General features: G+C 35.0%; 1 protein-coding gene across 1 annotated transcript in view; it reads right to left on the bottom strand.

Annotated features, from left to right (window-relative positions):
• DNAH12 (dynein axonemal heavy chain 12) overlaps positions 1–14,718 on the bottom strand; it is a 60,518-nt gene that overhangs the window by 6,315 nt on the left and 39,485 nt on the right. Inside the window, exons 50-65 of the mRNA XM_041462480.1 lie at positions 14,434–14,565; positions 13,900–13,989; positions 12,795–12,935; positions 12,420–12,661; positions 11,933–12,080; positions 10,872–11,017; positions 10,254–10,468; positions 7,518–7,710; positions 6,513–6,705; positions 5,907–6,079; positions 5,264–5,404; positions 3,975–4,133; positions 2,828–2,972; positions 1,894–2,044; positions 1,391–1,644; positions 713–853 (exon numbers count right to left, since the gene is read on the bottom strand). Of these exons, the coding sequence (XP_041318414.1) occupies positions 713–853; positions 1,391–1,644; positions 1,894–2,044; positions 2,828–2,972; positions 3,975–4,133; positions 5,264–5,404; positions 5,907–6,079; positions 6,513–6,705; positions 7,518–7,710; positions 10,254–10,468; positions 10,872–11,017; positions 11,933–12,080; positions 12,420–12,661; positions 12,795–12,935; positions 13,900–13,989; positions 14,434–14,565 (2,664 nt within the window). The remainder of the gene's footprint in view (positions 1–712; positions 854–1,390; positions 1,645–1,893; positions 2,045–2,827; positions 2,973–3,974; positions 4,134–5,263; positions 5,405–5,906; positions 6,080–6,512; positions 6,706–7,517; positions 7,711–10,253; positions 10,469–10,871; positions 11,018–11,932; positions 12,081–12,419; positions 12,662–12,794; positions 12,936–13,899; positions 13,990–14,433; positions 14,566–14,718) is intronic.

Here is a 14,718-nt window from a genome sequence, read left to right as displayed (position 1 = left end):
GAGCACCCCTGGATTACCACTCTCCACCCAAGTGTAAATCCAGGCCACCACTAAGTACCTTGTGGTTTTTGCCCAGGGAACAAGTGCAACACAGTGTCACATATGCAAGCACATTTAGGCAGTTCCTCAAGTACCATGATATTCTTTAATGTATAGGGCAACTGACTTCATAAGAATTGCAACAGCACCAGATATTTATTTTTAAGGTTCATTAGATAAACAAAAAATACAAATGTATTTTTAAAGCAAGTCCTTAGGTGCAGTCACACCTATGTATGTTGATAACTCATCTCTGATCCCACTGTTTTTCACTTCCTTCACAGGTAATGATTAGCTAAGTTGCTCCCCAGGTACCAATAAGATATATGGGCACTGCAGTGCTTGGTCCCTGGTAGCAAGAAAAGGTCTCCTCAGCGCTGAATATCCCAATAACAACAGACATGCCTTTCTAATCAATGTTCAGAGTCCATGTACATTGTGTACTATGTGTGTAGCATGTAAGTGATTTAATAAAGCCTAACAAACCCTTTAAAATACCGCTACATGAAATTACCTGGCAGAGGTAATTCTTAACTAATTATCACTGCCAAACCTAAATTCACAACCACAGTAAAAATTTTAGCTTGTAATTATTTACTGGACAGAAATCAATATATCTGTGGATAAAAAAACCTCCAAAATACAAAATCTTCTCAAGAGATAGTCACATTACCAGCTCCTTTCCAGGGCATCCAGCAAAGAATTCAGGATCAGAAATAGGATCAGAAAGAAATGACTGAAGCAGGTTTAACCGGAGACCAGTAGGAGGCTCATTTGTCATCTTCACGCCATTCTGCAGAATGGTTACTGGAAACTAGAAATAAAAAATAGCAATAGAAAGTATGGAAGAGATTCTATATTAACAATATACTACTATTCTGTGTTTTTTACATTAACAACTATCTGCAAGAAATTACATTTTAAAGGTCAAGAGCTTATAAAAAATTCTCCAAAGCACCAAGAAAGTAAGACTCTGCTGTAAATAACAAATCTGTATTTTAAAATGTTTTCTTGGTATTCAACACTTCACAGATAAAATGCAAGACTAATTTTTTAATTTATGTGAGAGCAAAAATACCTTCTTAATCATATATGCTGACAGATTGGAGTTTCATTGAGTAGTACACAAAATATTGCACATCACAGCATCAAAATATTACAAAGGAATCTTGATATTATCATGTTTAAAATTATTTTTAAATGCCCTTTCTTGGTTAAATTATGTCTTCAAAGGCTCATTGCATTTCACAGAAGTTTTGTATTATCAGCTCATTCAGGTATACAAAAATTCCCTAAAAATGCCATCAACTTTCCCTTTCCCTAAACAGAGATTATAGGGCCATGCATATACCTTTGGTGAAGGGTAACTTGTAAGCCAAAGTCTGAATTCTGGGTGACATGTTTCACTGTCAAGCTCCTCACAAATTTTCTCCAGCATTGGCATCCAGGAGACAGCTAAATGACAGTTTTGTAAACAAACCCATGTTCCTTCTTCCATTCCTGTTTGAATCATTTTTGTAGCTATTGGTCCTTGTCCTTGTCCTAATGAGATGGACTGAAACTTATCTCCTACCATCTCTCTGTCATTTGCCAATTTCATGAGGCCTTGAACAGAAAGCATCAGATTTTAGCACTCATATATTAAAAAGAAGTTATGTCAGAAAAAAAAAAATTGAAAAACTTCTATTACTGTTCTGTTTACACGTACATACAAATTAGCATTTTTAAGGGACACAGAATTCTACCAGTCTGACACAATGCACTCAAATCTACTTGCAGAAAATCAAAAATAATCCTCACTGTGTATTGAAGGGGAATTTGAGGTCCCTACTTTTTCTTTCTGTGTATACTTACTAGACATGGGATCTGCTCCTGGAGACAGCACAAATATTAAAGGGACTGTAGCAGTTGAATCTAAGTAACTTTTTGCTAGATCAAAAGGTGGTGGCTCTACAAATTTCTTCCCCAGTTTTTCAGTAACAAATGTTGTTATAGCTGGACCAATCTGGGAAAAAAAGGAAATACAAACCATTAGCATAGACATAACTGCAGATCTGACAATGTCTTCTATGCCAAATTCCCAGGCCTGCAGACACTTCTCTGATTTGCAGAGATTTGAGACCAGTCTTGCAGAGTGATCCAAAGGCAAAGGTTTCACCTCTTGTTGACAGCTCCCTCCTTATTTTTTCCTTACAAGGGGAATAATAATGCTTTTTAATGCTTTCCTGATGCAGAGGACAAGTACCTTCTCCCTTAGGATATATTAATGTAATTATTTTTAATTAATTCAAGGGAGAAATTGTAATATGCCTTAAATTCTAACATTGATAGTTCCTAAAGAAAATGCAATACAATTTGCTAAGAGCACCAAAAGCAGAATTTGCGGAAAGTTCATCTTGGTCATTCGAATCAACATATTTTATCTCTTTTTGCCTTAATTATCATTTGCATGAAAGCCCATGGTATTAGATAACCTGTGTATTTCTTTTCAGGCTAATATGTTCTGTTCTTGAGTATATTGAGTGCACCAGGGAACAGCCTAGGCATGAAAAAATATTTCATGTGAGCTAGAGCAAAGATAATCCTCCAAAAGATTCATTAAATCACATCAGAAAGAAAGATTTCAGCTGATGCTTTAGGTGTTTGTATTGGTCACTTGAAATATAAGAACAGCATTTACTTTCTTAATAAATATGATGAAGAACAGACTAATTACTGCAACAGGCAGGGCAAACTATGCTACAAGGTATGGCACAGTCTACAAACACTCCATAACAGATCGTTTTACCTTGTCTGGTCTTAAGCACCGAAGAACTATCATCTTCTGTAATTCAGTTAATGTATTATTAAACTCTTCTGGTAATGGAAAGTTGTGAGGCTCTTTGCTATCATACAGTTTTTGCCATTCACTTATATTTTCAGAGACATGACTCCTAGAGAAAAAAGCCACGAGTACTATAAATACCCGGAGTCTTTTTTTAAATGTTTATCAAAGGCAAATTACATTGCATTGTCATTTAAGACACTTCATATCTACACCATCACAAAATAATTCTACAGTTGAGTTTCTCCATGCTGAATGGTGAAAAATCTCTTTCCACCATGCTGCTGAGGAGAGATTCCACCTGAAAGATTCCAAGATGACAATAAGTTCAGTCTGTTCTTCCAGCTAGCACTGCTTGCACCTTCATAGGTCCGGGTGAATTTTCTGCCTCCACTAGTTCAGGGAAACACCACACTTTAACTGAAGAAAATTACCAGGAAATTCAACTAGGAAACCTGTTTTCCTTCACACAACATGCAGAGTATGTCCTTGGCAATGGGACAGCTCTCAGATTGTTTAAAGGCGGGACCATCATCCACATTGCTACTTAAACTCCAAAGGGGCTGAAACACAAAACAACCTCAAAGTACTTCTTCTAAGAGAGCAGTGTTACTGCATTCAGATCAAAAGGCTCCAAATATTTGTACTCAGTCAGCTAATTTATGGAAGTCTTGTACAGCCATGTTGCCTCCAGAATTTAGTGTTAAATTCTACTTAAACCAGGGTGAAATTGTACTGAGTTCAGGAGAAGAGTTTACTAGAAAAACTCTTTCCCCAGAACTGCAGTGGAATTCTGCTACATCTACTATCTCTGGCTTTCACTGAATCCTTAAAGCATTGTTTTTCTACTATGAAAACACTTCAGAAGAAAAGTTCCTTTAAGCAACGCCTCAAATAATTTAGAAAAAATAGTTTTATTATGTAATATTATAACTAGTGATCTGACTGATTGGAGCAAGTGAAGCAAACATGAAATGAAAAAAGGGGCTGGTTTCACCCCATTTGCATTCTGGCACTGATTTGGAAAACATAACAAACATTTCTTTCAGTATGTTACATATGTATTGGTCAAAACCAATTCAGGCCAATTCCCATCAATATTTTACCATACCTCAGTCTTTCCAAAGCTGGGAATTCACTGGCACGACATAATTCATCCCAGCTCTTATCTGACAGCCAAGATGGATCTGGATTCTTGTGCTCATTCTTGAGACCCACACCTCCAGTTAGTAAGAACATAAACTCTTGATGTTCTATTTCCTTATTAGCCCTATTTATATAAAAAAAAAAAAACACACAAAAAAACCCAGTAATTGAGATACAATGTTACATAATATAAACAGTGGTTTTAAACTAATTACATTTCACTGCCCTTTAGGAATGCTTCTACTTCAGTAAGAGCTGAGATCAGATCTCAATAGGTTATATTATTAAAAATTGCTGGTAAAAATGTCTGATTAATACAAAAGGAAGGGTTTCAAGAGGTAAATCTTAGAATCAATTAATTGTTTAGGTTGGTAAAGACCTTTAAGATCAAGTCCAACCATTAACCCAGCACTGCCAAGCTATCACTTACCCCTGGCCCTCACTGCCACATCTATACAGCTTTTAAATTCTTCCAGGGATGGTAATTCTACACTGCCCTGAGCAGCCTGTTCCAGTGCCTAACAACACTTTTGGTCAAGAACTTATTCCTAATACCTGCCTTTCTTTTTTTTTAAAGTGCAATTATTCCTGATTTTTAAAGGCTTTGCAGAAAATAATTTGTTCTACAATTACAGTACCCTTACAGATTGGCCCAGGAAGAACATCCATGTAGAGATGAGCACACACTGCAATTAATTAATGGTTGTGCAATTTTGAACATATTATTCCTTTCATAATTTATTCACACAAAATTAGGAAGAGAAAACTAAAAAGCTGGTGGAAAGGAGAAGACTGCATCTGAGATCATGTGATATGTAAATGCAAAAGGGGAACAAACAGAGAAGAGAAAAGATGAAAAATAAAGACAAAAACCTAGAAGTTGTTGGCATTACACATTACTGCCTAAGTTTTCTTTCTAAAATGTTTTCTTAAATAACAGAAATTGTTTTTGACATAAGGAATGTCAAAATGTATGTAACACTACCCAGATCCTTTAAAGACAGATATGTCAGAGACAAAACCATTGACAAAACCATTGACAAATGGGCACACTTTTTTTTTCATGTGTCCTGTAGTAGTCATACATGCACTCACACACTCTTCCATTTTTTATTACACATCTTAGAAAAGTGTTCATGACCTTACTCCAAAGGCATTATTATATGCACAAGAACATTCCATCTCATCAGTACCTGCTTCCATGATAAAATCATTAGTTTCTGTTAATAAGAGACTTCACAAAAATGAGCTTACAAGAGCAGATTACAGCACAATAGAAATGAGAAGAGCAGCTTGTCCGTTTCAAACAGTGAACGACAGACTTGGCAGTACAGATTGTAGGTGAAGTGGTCATTTAGATACTGAAGTCGCTTCTTCAAAACTTTGGATTTATTACTAAAAAGAAAAGAAGTAAAAAACTGAGACTTCAAATTGAATAACATATACAATCTGTTAAGAAATCTAATCTATTTAGGGTTGTGGAGGATTTATATCAGATCCACAGGCTCCACAAGGGACTTAGGTGGCAGTTTCCCCAAAATTTCAACTATACTTCCTGTATTTTTAAAAGATTGTAGCACTACTAGAAGTCCCAAGCAAAATAATAAGCTGAAATCAATTTGCCACAGTTCAGTGTTGGCACTCAGTCATCAAAATGGAGCCTATTCCAGAACCTGACTTCACACTAAGTCACATTCTTAAAAATACTTAAATATGGCACATCCTTACAGTTCATAATTTGTTTTAACAGTAACTAAAAAGATAAATTAATTCATTAATAAATCCTATTTTCCTTCAAAATCCTGCATTTAATGAGGCAAACTGTTTCCAAATGGAGAAAACTATTCATAAGAAGAGAATGAAAACCCCTTATTTTCTGCAGACTGACCCTCTTTACCTGTCGTGAATGGAGCTGATGTAGAGGCTGACAAACCAGCTGAGGGAGTACTGGTACATGGGGTCGATGTTGGCCAGGTCAGCGATGCTGAAGAAGAGCACGGCCGAGTGCTGCGCCACGGGCCGGTACGCCTCCCGCGACTCCGCGATCTTCAGCTCCGTCTTCTCCGCAATCTGCACAGCAGCAGCAGGGGAGAAAGAACAGCTTCTAATAGCCTTAATATTCTTCATGTTCTACGAAAATATTACTACTTAATAACATTTCCGGAATAGTGCCATACAGCACTGCAGCACCAGAGTAACGCTGTAACTTTTCTGCTCCAGAAGGCACCACCCCAGCAGGTAAAACGAGCACTTGGCCCTACCCCAGCGCTGCCTGATCTATTTACCTGCACTACAGATACGCACACTTTAAAACATTTTAAAGACTGAATAAACTACCAGTGAAGATTCTAGAACAGATCCAATTTCATTTCTCTTTCCATTTCACAAGTGCAGAATTTGATCCTTGTGCTATGCATCCAAATCAGAGACATTCTGCTGCCTGCAAAATTTAACAATTAATTTCTCAGTATTATTGAGGGAGGCACACATACACACTCCTTACCTGCTGTTTTCTTGTGATCTCATTAGCCATGACTTTGGCAGAATCCAAGACCTGGATGGCAGTCTCATCTTCCAGAATATCACCTTCAGATGACTCTAAAGTTTCTAAAATTTTCTTCTCAATTTCTTGTAGATGCTTTTTATTGGCTGCAGACTGAACAATGAGAGCATTTCTTTCCTCTTCTAAATCTGGCCTAATGAAGAAAAACACAAAAAACAAAATCAATCAATGCTCATCTTGCACTGGCTGCGAAAAAAGCCCATGAAAATTACTCCCTCTTCCTACAGGAAGTTATGTGTGAATATTCTTTTCAGTTTAAGGAGGTTTTTGGTGATTAACATCTATTTATACTGGGGAGTATAGATTTCTTCACATTACTTCTACTCAGTATTTGGAAATGATGGTTTAATCTTTAACATCTTAGCATTTTGAAAATGGCAGTGCATCCTACTTTTCCTTTACTGTATTGCTGCTGCCTGAAAAAAAACCACCAAGTAATACACAGAGCCAGTTTACTGCTGGAAACACTTCTGTTAGCAAACAGTTTACCCCAGGTACACAGACATGCCTGCCCAACCCAGATACTATTTCTCTGTGCCTCTGTGAGGGCTCAGATATGATCCATAATCAGTTTCAGAGGTACTTTGTATTTATTTCATACAAAATTAAAATGAAATCCCCTATGCTTTTGTCTATGCCTTCAGTGACATTGAGAAAATAACAGTAATGTTTCAAATAATATTTACTAAGTTTTCTAACATTCAAGGAATATTTCAGGAGAAAATTGCCATGAAACACAATGATTTCACACCTGTATTTTAATTAACTTGTGGACTCTTATCCCTAACAAAATTTTTAAATAATAAAATTTTAATTTAAAGCTGTTACTGAGCAACATTTATACCATGTAACATCCATTCTTCTATACAATAAATTAATTTCCCATTTCCTGGGAATTATGCCATAAAAACCTTTAATGGCTGTTTATCACAAAGAGAGACTTACCTTTCTTCTGCTACAACAATACCTAGCAGCTGGTCTTCAAGTCCCTCTGGTGTTATCATAAAATTGAGTAATAAAACTTTTGTAGCAAGTTCAGGCATATAGTGTGGATTTCTTAGTTTTGTGGTAATAAAAAACTTGAAATCACTGGAATACTCAATAACGCTGTCACCAAGCCTGATACACTCCATACCTCCTGAAGTTGAGAAACATTAAGAAAACTTATCTACTCCAATTATGGATAGAATAAAAATACTTCTGTCATTAAATAAAAACAAACTTGTCATCAATCACAAATTTCTTGAGAAGGAAAAATTAGTAAATATTTCTGATAGTCTGAAAAATTCTCACAGACTTCAATGAGGCCACTTATCACTCTCAGCAGATGAAATCAAGTCAATCCTGTCACTGCTGTACTTTCAATTTGCATATACAAAAACTAGAGATGGCAACAGAGAGCTGTGGAATTATTCCCAAATATTCTATTCTTACAGACTATTCTTTCCTTGAATTACTTATCTGAAAGAGGAAACTACAAAGAAAAGAAAGTGTTTGACCTTTACTTTCCTTTTGTTTTTAATTCTGAACATGAAAACCAATAAAGACAAACTAGGTAATAAGGAAGGGAAAAAATATTTTTCTTTATGTTCACTTTTCTGTCATCTAACAGGAGGACAAGCTGAAAACCAAATTCGTAGCTACTTATTAAGTACAGTGAAAACTATGCCTTAAGCAAAATGTGTTGACAGCTTTATTTGCTTTATTTGTGCAAAATTTAGCAAATATTATCATTAGACTAAAAAATATTAAAATGAACAAGCAAAACAATTTCACTGACAATGTTTCCTTTACAGAACTTCTTTAGTCTCCTATAGTGATCTGGTAAAAGTTTTCACATAAAACCATCTTTATGATAGGCAGGAATGACATTTATTAAAAAGTAAAACTTCAGGCTGTTGTGCAATTACCCTTCTCTTACCAGAGGCACAATTAAGGCAAGAAGAGAGCAATATGGAAAACATCAGGTGGTGCCAGAGACTAGAAACTGAACATTAATGTCCACTCCTTCAGGGTTCTAAATCAGTTCTGCTGTACCTTGTTTAAAAGTCTGTTTAAGCAGCAAAGGCTCAAGAGATGGGTCTAATTCTTCCCCAACATTTTCTAGCAGCAGCGGAGTCCCAAACTGAATGCAGTTCTCCACAGTTCTCATGTAGTCCGCATCACTGATCTTGATAACATTCAGACGGTTGTCCTTCTCAAAATTCTTGATCCATTTATTTGCTTGACCTTGAGGATCAATCATTAATGGCCTAGAAAACACAGGACAGTTTTCTCAGTGCTTGCAGGCATTTTTCAAAATTTTAAACTATTTTACAAGTTTCTGTATTAGACTGTCGAGAAGAAGTATTACAATTTAATTATGTTATTTTAAGATAACAGTCAATAATGGATGCATAGGTGTTTTACAATATTTTGAAAAGTAATAGCAGAAATAGCTTTAAAAGCTGCAAAAAATGTTTAACAATTTTCAGAAAATAACCAGAATACAGAATTATTGTAAAATATTGTTCTACCTCCCCCCTGGAATATAAAGATTCCACTCCTTTTTAAATTATATTGCTCTACAGAAGCTACACTCTTTCTAGATATATTCTTTTTTTTTTTTTTAAGTGGGAACTTGCTTGGATTTGAAATTAAACCTTTTTGTCACCTAGTAATAAAACTTTTGTAGCAAGTTCAGGCATATAGTGTGGATTTCTTAGTTTTGTGGTAATAAAAAACTTGAAATCACTGGAATACTCAATAACGCTGTCACCAAGCCTGATACACTCCATACCTCCTGAAGTTGAGAAACATTAAGAAAACTTATCTACTCCAATTATGGATAGAATAAAAATACTTCTGTCATTAAATAAAAACAAACTTGTCATCAATCACAAATTTCTTGAGAAGGAAAAATTAGTAAATATTTCTGATAGTCTGAAAAATTCTCACAGACTTCAATGAGGCCACTTATCACTCTCAGCAGATGAAATCAAGTCAATCCTGTCACTGCTGTACTTTCAATTTGCATATACAAAAACTAGAGATGGCAACAGAGAGCTGTGGAATTATTCCCAAATATTCTATTCTTACAGACTATTCTTTCCTTGAATTACTTATCTGAAAGAGGAAACTACAAAGAAAAGAAAGTGTTTGACCTTTACTTTCCTTTTGTTTTTAATTCTGAACATGAAAACCAATAAAGACAAACTAGGTAATAAGGAAGGGAAAAAATATTTTTCTTTATGTTCACTTTTCTGTCATCTAACAGGAGGACAAGCTGAAAACCAAATTCGTAGCTACTTATTAAGTACAGTGAAAACTATGCCTTAAGCAAAATGTCTTGACAGCTTTATTTGCTTTATTTGTGCAAAATTTAGCAAATATTATCATTAGACTAAAAAATATTAAAATGAACAAGCAAAACAATTTCACTGACAGTGTTTCCTTTACACAACTTCTTTAATCTCCTATAGTGATCTGGTAAAAGTTTTCACATAAAACCATCTTTATGATAGGCAGGAATGACATTTATTAAAAAGTAAAACTTCAGGCTGTTGTGCAATTACCCTTCTCTTACCAGAGGCACAATTAAGGCAAGAAGAGAGCAATATGGAAAACATCAGGTGGTGCCAGAGACTAGAAACTGAACATTAATGTCCACTCCTTCAGGGTTCTAAATCAGTTCTGCTGTACCTTGTTTAAAAGTCTGTTTAAGCAGCAAAGGCTCAAGAGATGGGTCTAATTCTTCCCCAACATTTTCTAGCAGCAGCGGAGTCCCAAACTGAATGCAGTTCTCCACAGTTCTCATGTAGTCCGCATCACTGATCTTGATAACATTCAGACGGTTGTCCTTCTCAAAATTCTTGATCCATTTATTTGCTTGACCTTGAGGATCAATCATTAATGGCCTAGAAAACACAGGACAGTTTTCTCAGTGCTTGCAGGCATTTTTCAAAATTTTAAACTATTTTACAAGTTTCTGTATTAGACTGTCGAGAAGAAGTATTACAATTTAATTATGTTATTTTAAGATAACAGTCAATAATGGATGCATAGGTGTTTTACAATATTTTGAAAAGTAATAGCAGAAATAGCTTTAAAAGCTGCAAAAAATGTTTAACAATTTTCAGAAAATAACCAGAATACAGAATTATTGTAAAATATTGTTCTACCTCCCCCCTGGAATATAAAGATTCCACTCCTTTTTAAATTATATTGCTCTACAGAAGCTACACTCTTTCTAGATATAATCTTTTTTTTTTTAAAGTGGGAACTTGCTTGGATTTGAAATTAAACCTTTTTGTCACCTACCAACGTCTTGAATTGTCAACAATGACCCCATTGTCTACAGAAAATACATCAGTTGGCAAACCAGCAATATTCCAGGCTCTTATTTTTATTGGGTCACCAAGGTTCTTGCTCAAAGAGAAATTCTCAGAACAAGGTATTTCTTTCTCCTGAAAAAGAGGGGAGGAAACCCAACAAAATAAATGTTTCTCTTTATTCTGGCTTTTTTTTATATCTTTATTAAATGTCAATTCAATCCAAAAAGACAATGTGCATTTTGTTTTAAGAAACTATAAGTAAAAATCCTGGGGAAAAATCCTGTATAAGTAAAAATCCTGGGGAAAATAAAATCATAATTTCAATAATTAACTACATTTTCCCAGTAAATATTTATTCTTTCATCAAATTTTGTAAGATTTGTCCAGTTTTTGGTACATTCATAATGTGGGAGGTTTGTTACATGACTTAAGAAATACATACACAGTTGGAAATATCTAATTATATCTTCTATTAAATCACTACAGCAATCCCGTGCTGATTTGTTACTGTTTCATGCAGTTTTAAGTGTTTCCAAATCACTTGATTTATCAATTATTAATGAATTTATTTGATTTATGAATTATGGCATTCATATGCCATTAGGGTTAGAGCTATGGTTAGGGTTAGGTTTGGGTTAGGGTTCCTATGTTGGAAGTGTCCCTTTGCAAGCCACACAATTAACCATCTAATTAACATACAAATATTTGCTGGTGTAAGTTATAGAATGTTTTACATTACACATAGCCACATTTTAAATTTATTTTATTTAAAGGCAAAATACAGAAAACAATGAGATTTTACTTTAGTAGCAATCAAGACTTACAAAATCAATGATGTTTCTGATATGCTATTGTGGAGTAAATTGTAAGTGCGGAATAAATTCGCTGATTTAATTAAATTCAAATCTACAAAATAGTGGCTCAGCAGAATTGATCCCATGAGGTTTACTAGGCTAATATTAGGTAAATTACAAGGGATTTTTGAAGCCTTTTACTGTAGTCTCAAAAAATCAAAACATTTATTTAACTCTAAGACAACCTTCTAACCTCACACAGTTTGCTCCAATCTTTGGTACATTCTTGTCGAAATCCAGCAGTAAAAGCTCCCAGATATGCTATTACACCAGCTGATATCAGAATATCACCTGTCAGATTATCATATTCCTCTTGAAGATCACATGCAGCTTGATTCCACCTATGAAAAGCAGAAAAAAGTCATTCTGAAACCTCCACATTAATGATACTGATGTCAAAAACCAACTTGGTTTTGTTGATCTTAGGTAATAATAGGTGAAAAATATGTAAATCTCATTCATGTATTCTATTCTCATTTTGAAGAGATTTCTGCTACAATTCTCCCAATGTTGTTGCCCATGTTTTTATGCTACAAACAACTAGGAATATATCAAGGTGCCAGATATTCTTTAGTGTTTAGTCCTCAGACACAAACACAGCATTGAAGGATCAGAGAACATAATTTCAATTTCTATTTCTACAGTGGTTCTTTTATCTGACATTTGAACTTTAAACTGACCTTGTTTTCTCTCCACCAAGGCCTCCAATCAACTTCTCTGCTCGTTCCAGTTTTTTAGCACACAGATCAACCTGGAATTCCAAACGAGCCTTTTCTTCTGTCTTTTCAGCAAAGGTTTTTTCCAAAGCAGCCAGACGGCCTTCAACTTCTGCAAGTTCTCCTCTCTTCTGATTCAACAGCTCCATTGTCACGGCCAAGGACTCCTCTGCCACTTTTAAACGTTCTTTTTTGGGTTCAATCTCCTATTCAATTACAACCAATCCACAAATGCTTTAGAACATTTTCGTAACTTTATTATTAACTACCATGCTTAGGGTGAATACATGGAGCAAAGGAAGATTCCACAGCACCAAGGGGCAAGGATCAAAACCACACCTTTGATACCCTGTGGAAGACTTCCATTCCCTTAATCCATTTGCATAAACCCTCTGCTGCTGAGGAAGCTTTAGCCACCACTTGTGGATCAAACTCTGGATTAGTCAGGTATTCAGTCCGAATCTTCTGCATGACAGCCTCCTGGGTAAGAAAAGCATTATAGCCCATCAGATCTCACAGCTGACACTTCAAAATTGAACTCACTCATTGCCATTTCTCTACACAATGAAATAACAACGAACTATTCCATAATAATTGTTGTAGAAATCACTGCTCATTTGATAGTTTTGATCTTTCTATTATGTTTCATAGTCTTTTCCTGTTTTCATTCTAATCCTGTCCTTACCCTTTCTAATCCTGCATTTGCTGTATCTTCCATGTGGCAGCTCTGTAAGTGCTAAGAGCATTACAGTCACACAGAAGCCTTAATTGACACTGCCCCTTATGCAAAACACATCAATTCCACTATTTGCTATCTTTTTCTCAATACACAACTTTGGGGACACTACTAAATGTATTTCTCCTAATGTAGTACAAAATGCAATTGCTTGTGCCTATTTTTCGGGATCAGTTTTATAAAGGGCAAAGCATAGTCTATCAAGGACAAGGCATTAATTAATTCAGCAAAGGGCAAGAATCACACTCTAGGCTAGCAAGACCTTTGGGAGAAAAGATCATATTTGAAAGGTTATATAGCTAGTACATTTCTGCATTTATTGTATATCTTCCAGTATAATTAACATTACCCATTTTGTCATCATTCATTCATTCATACATTTAATAAAAAATAATACAATTAGAAAAAGATGTTAAGAAAGGCAGCAATGGACAGTCAATTATAAAAAGAAGTTTATAATGCTGAATGGTTGTAAAACTAGCAAAACAAAAAGGCATAGGAAGGCTGGACATGGATCAAATGTCCATTGATTCCACCAAGAAACCCCATCAGCTCCCAAAACAGAATATGTGAAATGAGGCTAAAAGGACACACACCCAGAAGAAACTGATTGATTTGGACAAATGATTTCTCCAATAACGTATTTTCTCATTTTATTTTTTTCCCCTGCAAAAAAGTGTCCGGTAAAAATTACTGAAAAAGCCTTACCGGAATGGGTTTCTCAGAACAGGCTTTCAAATCCTTTAAGAAATTAATGTTGCCAAGCATTTTCTGGCTTACACCCCAATAATCCAAAATCTACAAAACATAGTAGGAAATACCTTTTCAGGATTTAAAACAAACACACAGAGAAAAAATTACAAACCTCATTCAATTAAAATTCATGAATATTTAATACTGATAATCAGGTATCTCCCTGAGAGGCCAATAAAGCAGAAAGTCTGTCAGATCAAATATTTCCTTCCAATCATACTTTCAGTCAAAAAGTAAACAGTGTCTCAGGGAAGTTATGCATTATCTATTCCCAAGAAATGTGTAAAGCAAATTAAATCTTAATTAAAAAATTAAATCACATAAAAAAATTTGAAAAATAAGGAATTCAGAATGTTTTCAGTAAAATCCTGGGTGGAGGCTATAAGTATTTGCCTACTTTAATGGACCTTGGGTTATCTTGTTTATTGGATAAGCATTGGAAAGAACATGAATTACATTTTTATTTCAGTCTATCATCTGCTGTTTTACCTTGCCTCCAGATCCTGAAGGATCTGTAATTCTTTCAGGTTTTTGTTCTCTTATGACACAGACAGCAGCCATGACAAGTTTGACACCAGATGGAGGATTTTTCATTGTTTTGACGACTGCTATATCAGAAGGCTAAAATAAAAAATACATTAAGTATTATGTCTTTCTCAGCACTCAGCAGATGAACTGATAGAAAAAAAGAGGAATTATAAGAGAGAATTATAACACCGTTACCAATGAACATAAGTGGTAACAAAGGACTTTTAGAAGGGATGATACAATGTT

The sequence above is a fragment of the Pyrgilauda ruficollis genome, unplaced genomic scaffold, assembly GCF_017590135.1.
Source record: "Pyrgilauda ruficollis isolate IOZ18807 unplaced genomic scaffold, ASM1759013v1 scaffold10, whole genome shotgun sequence".
Taxonomy (NCBI): domain Eukaryota; kingdom Metazoa; phylum Chordata; class Aves; order Passeriformes; family Passeridae; genus Pyrgilauda; species Pyrgilauda ruficollis.
The sequence above is the reverse complement of the archived record's forward strand: the minus strand, read 5'-3'. Positions and strand labels throughout refer to the sequence as shown.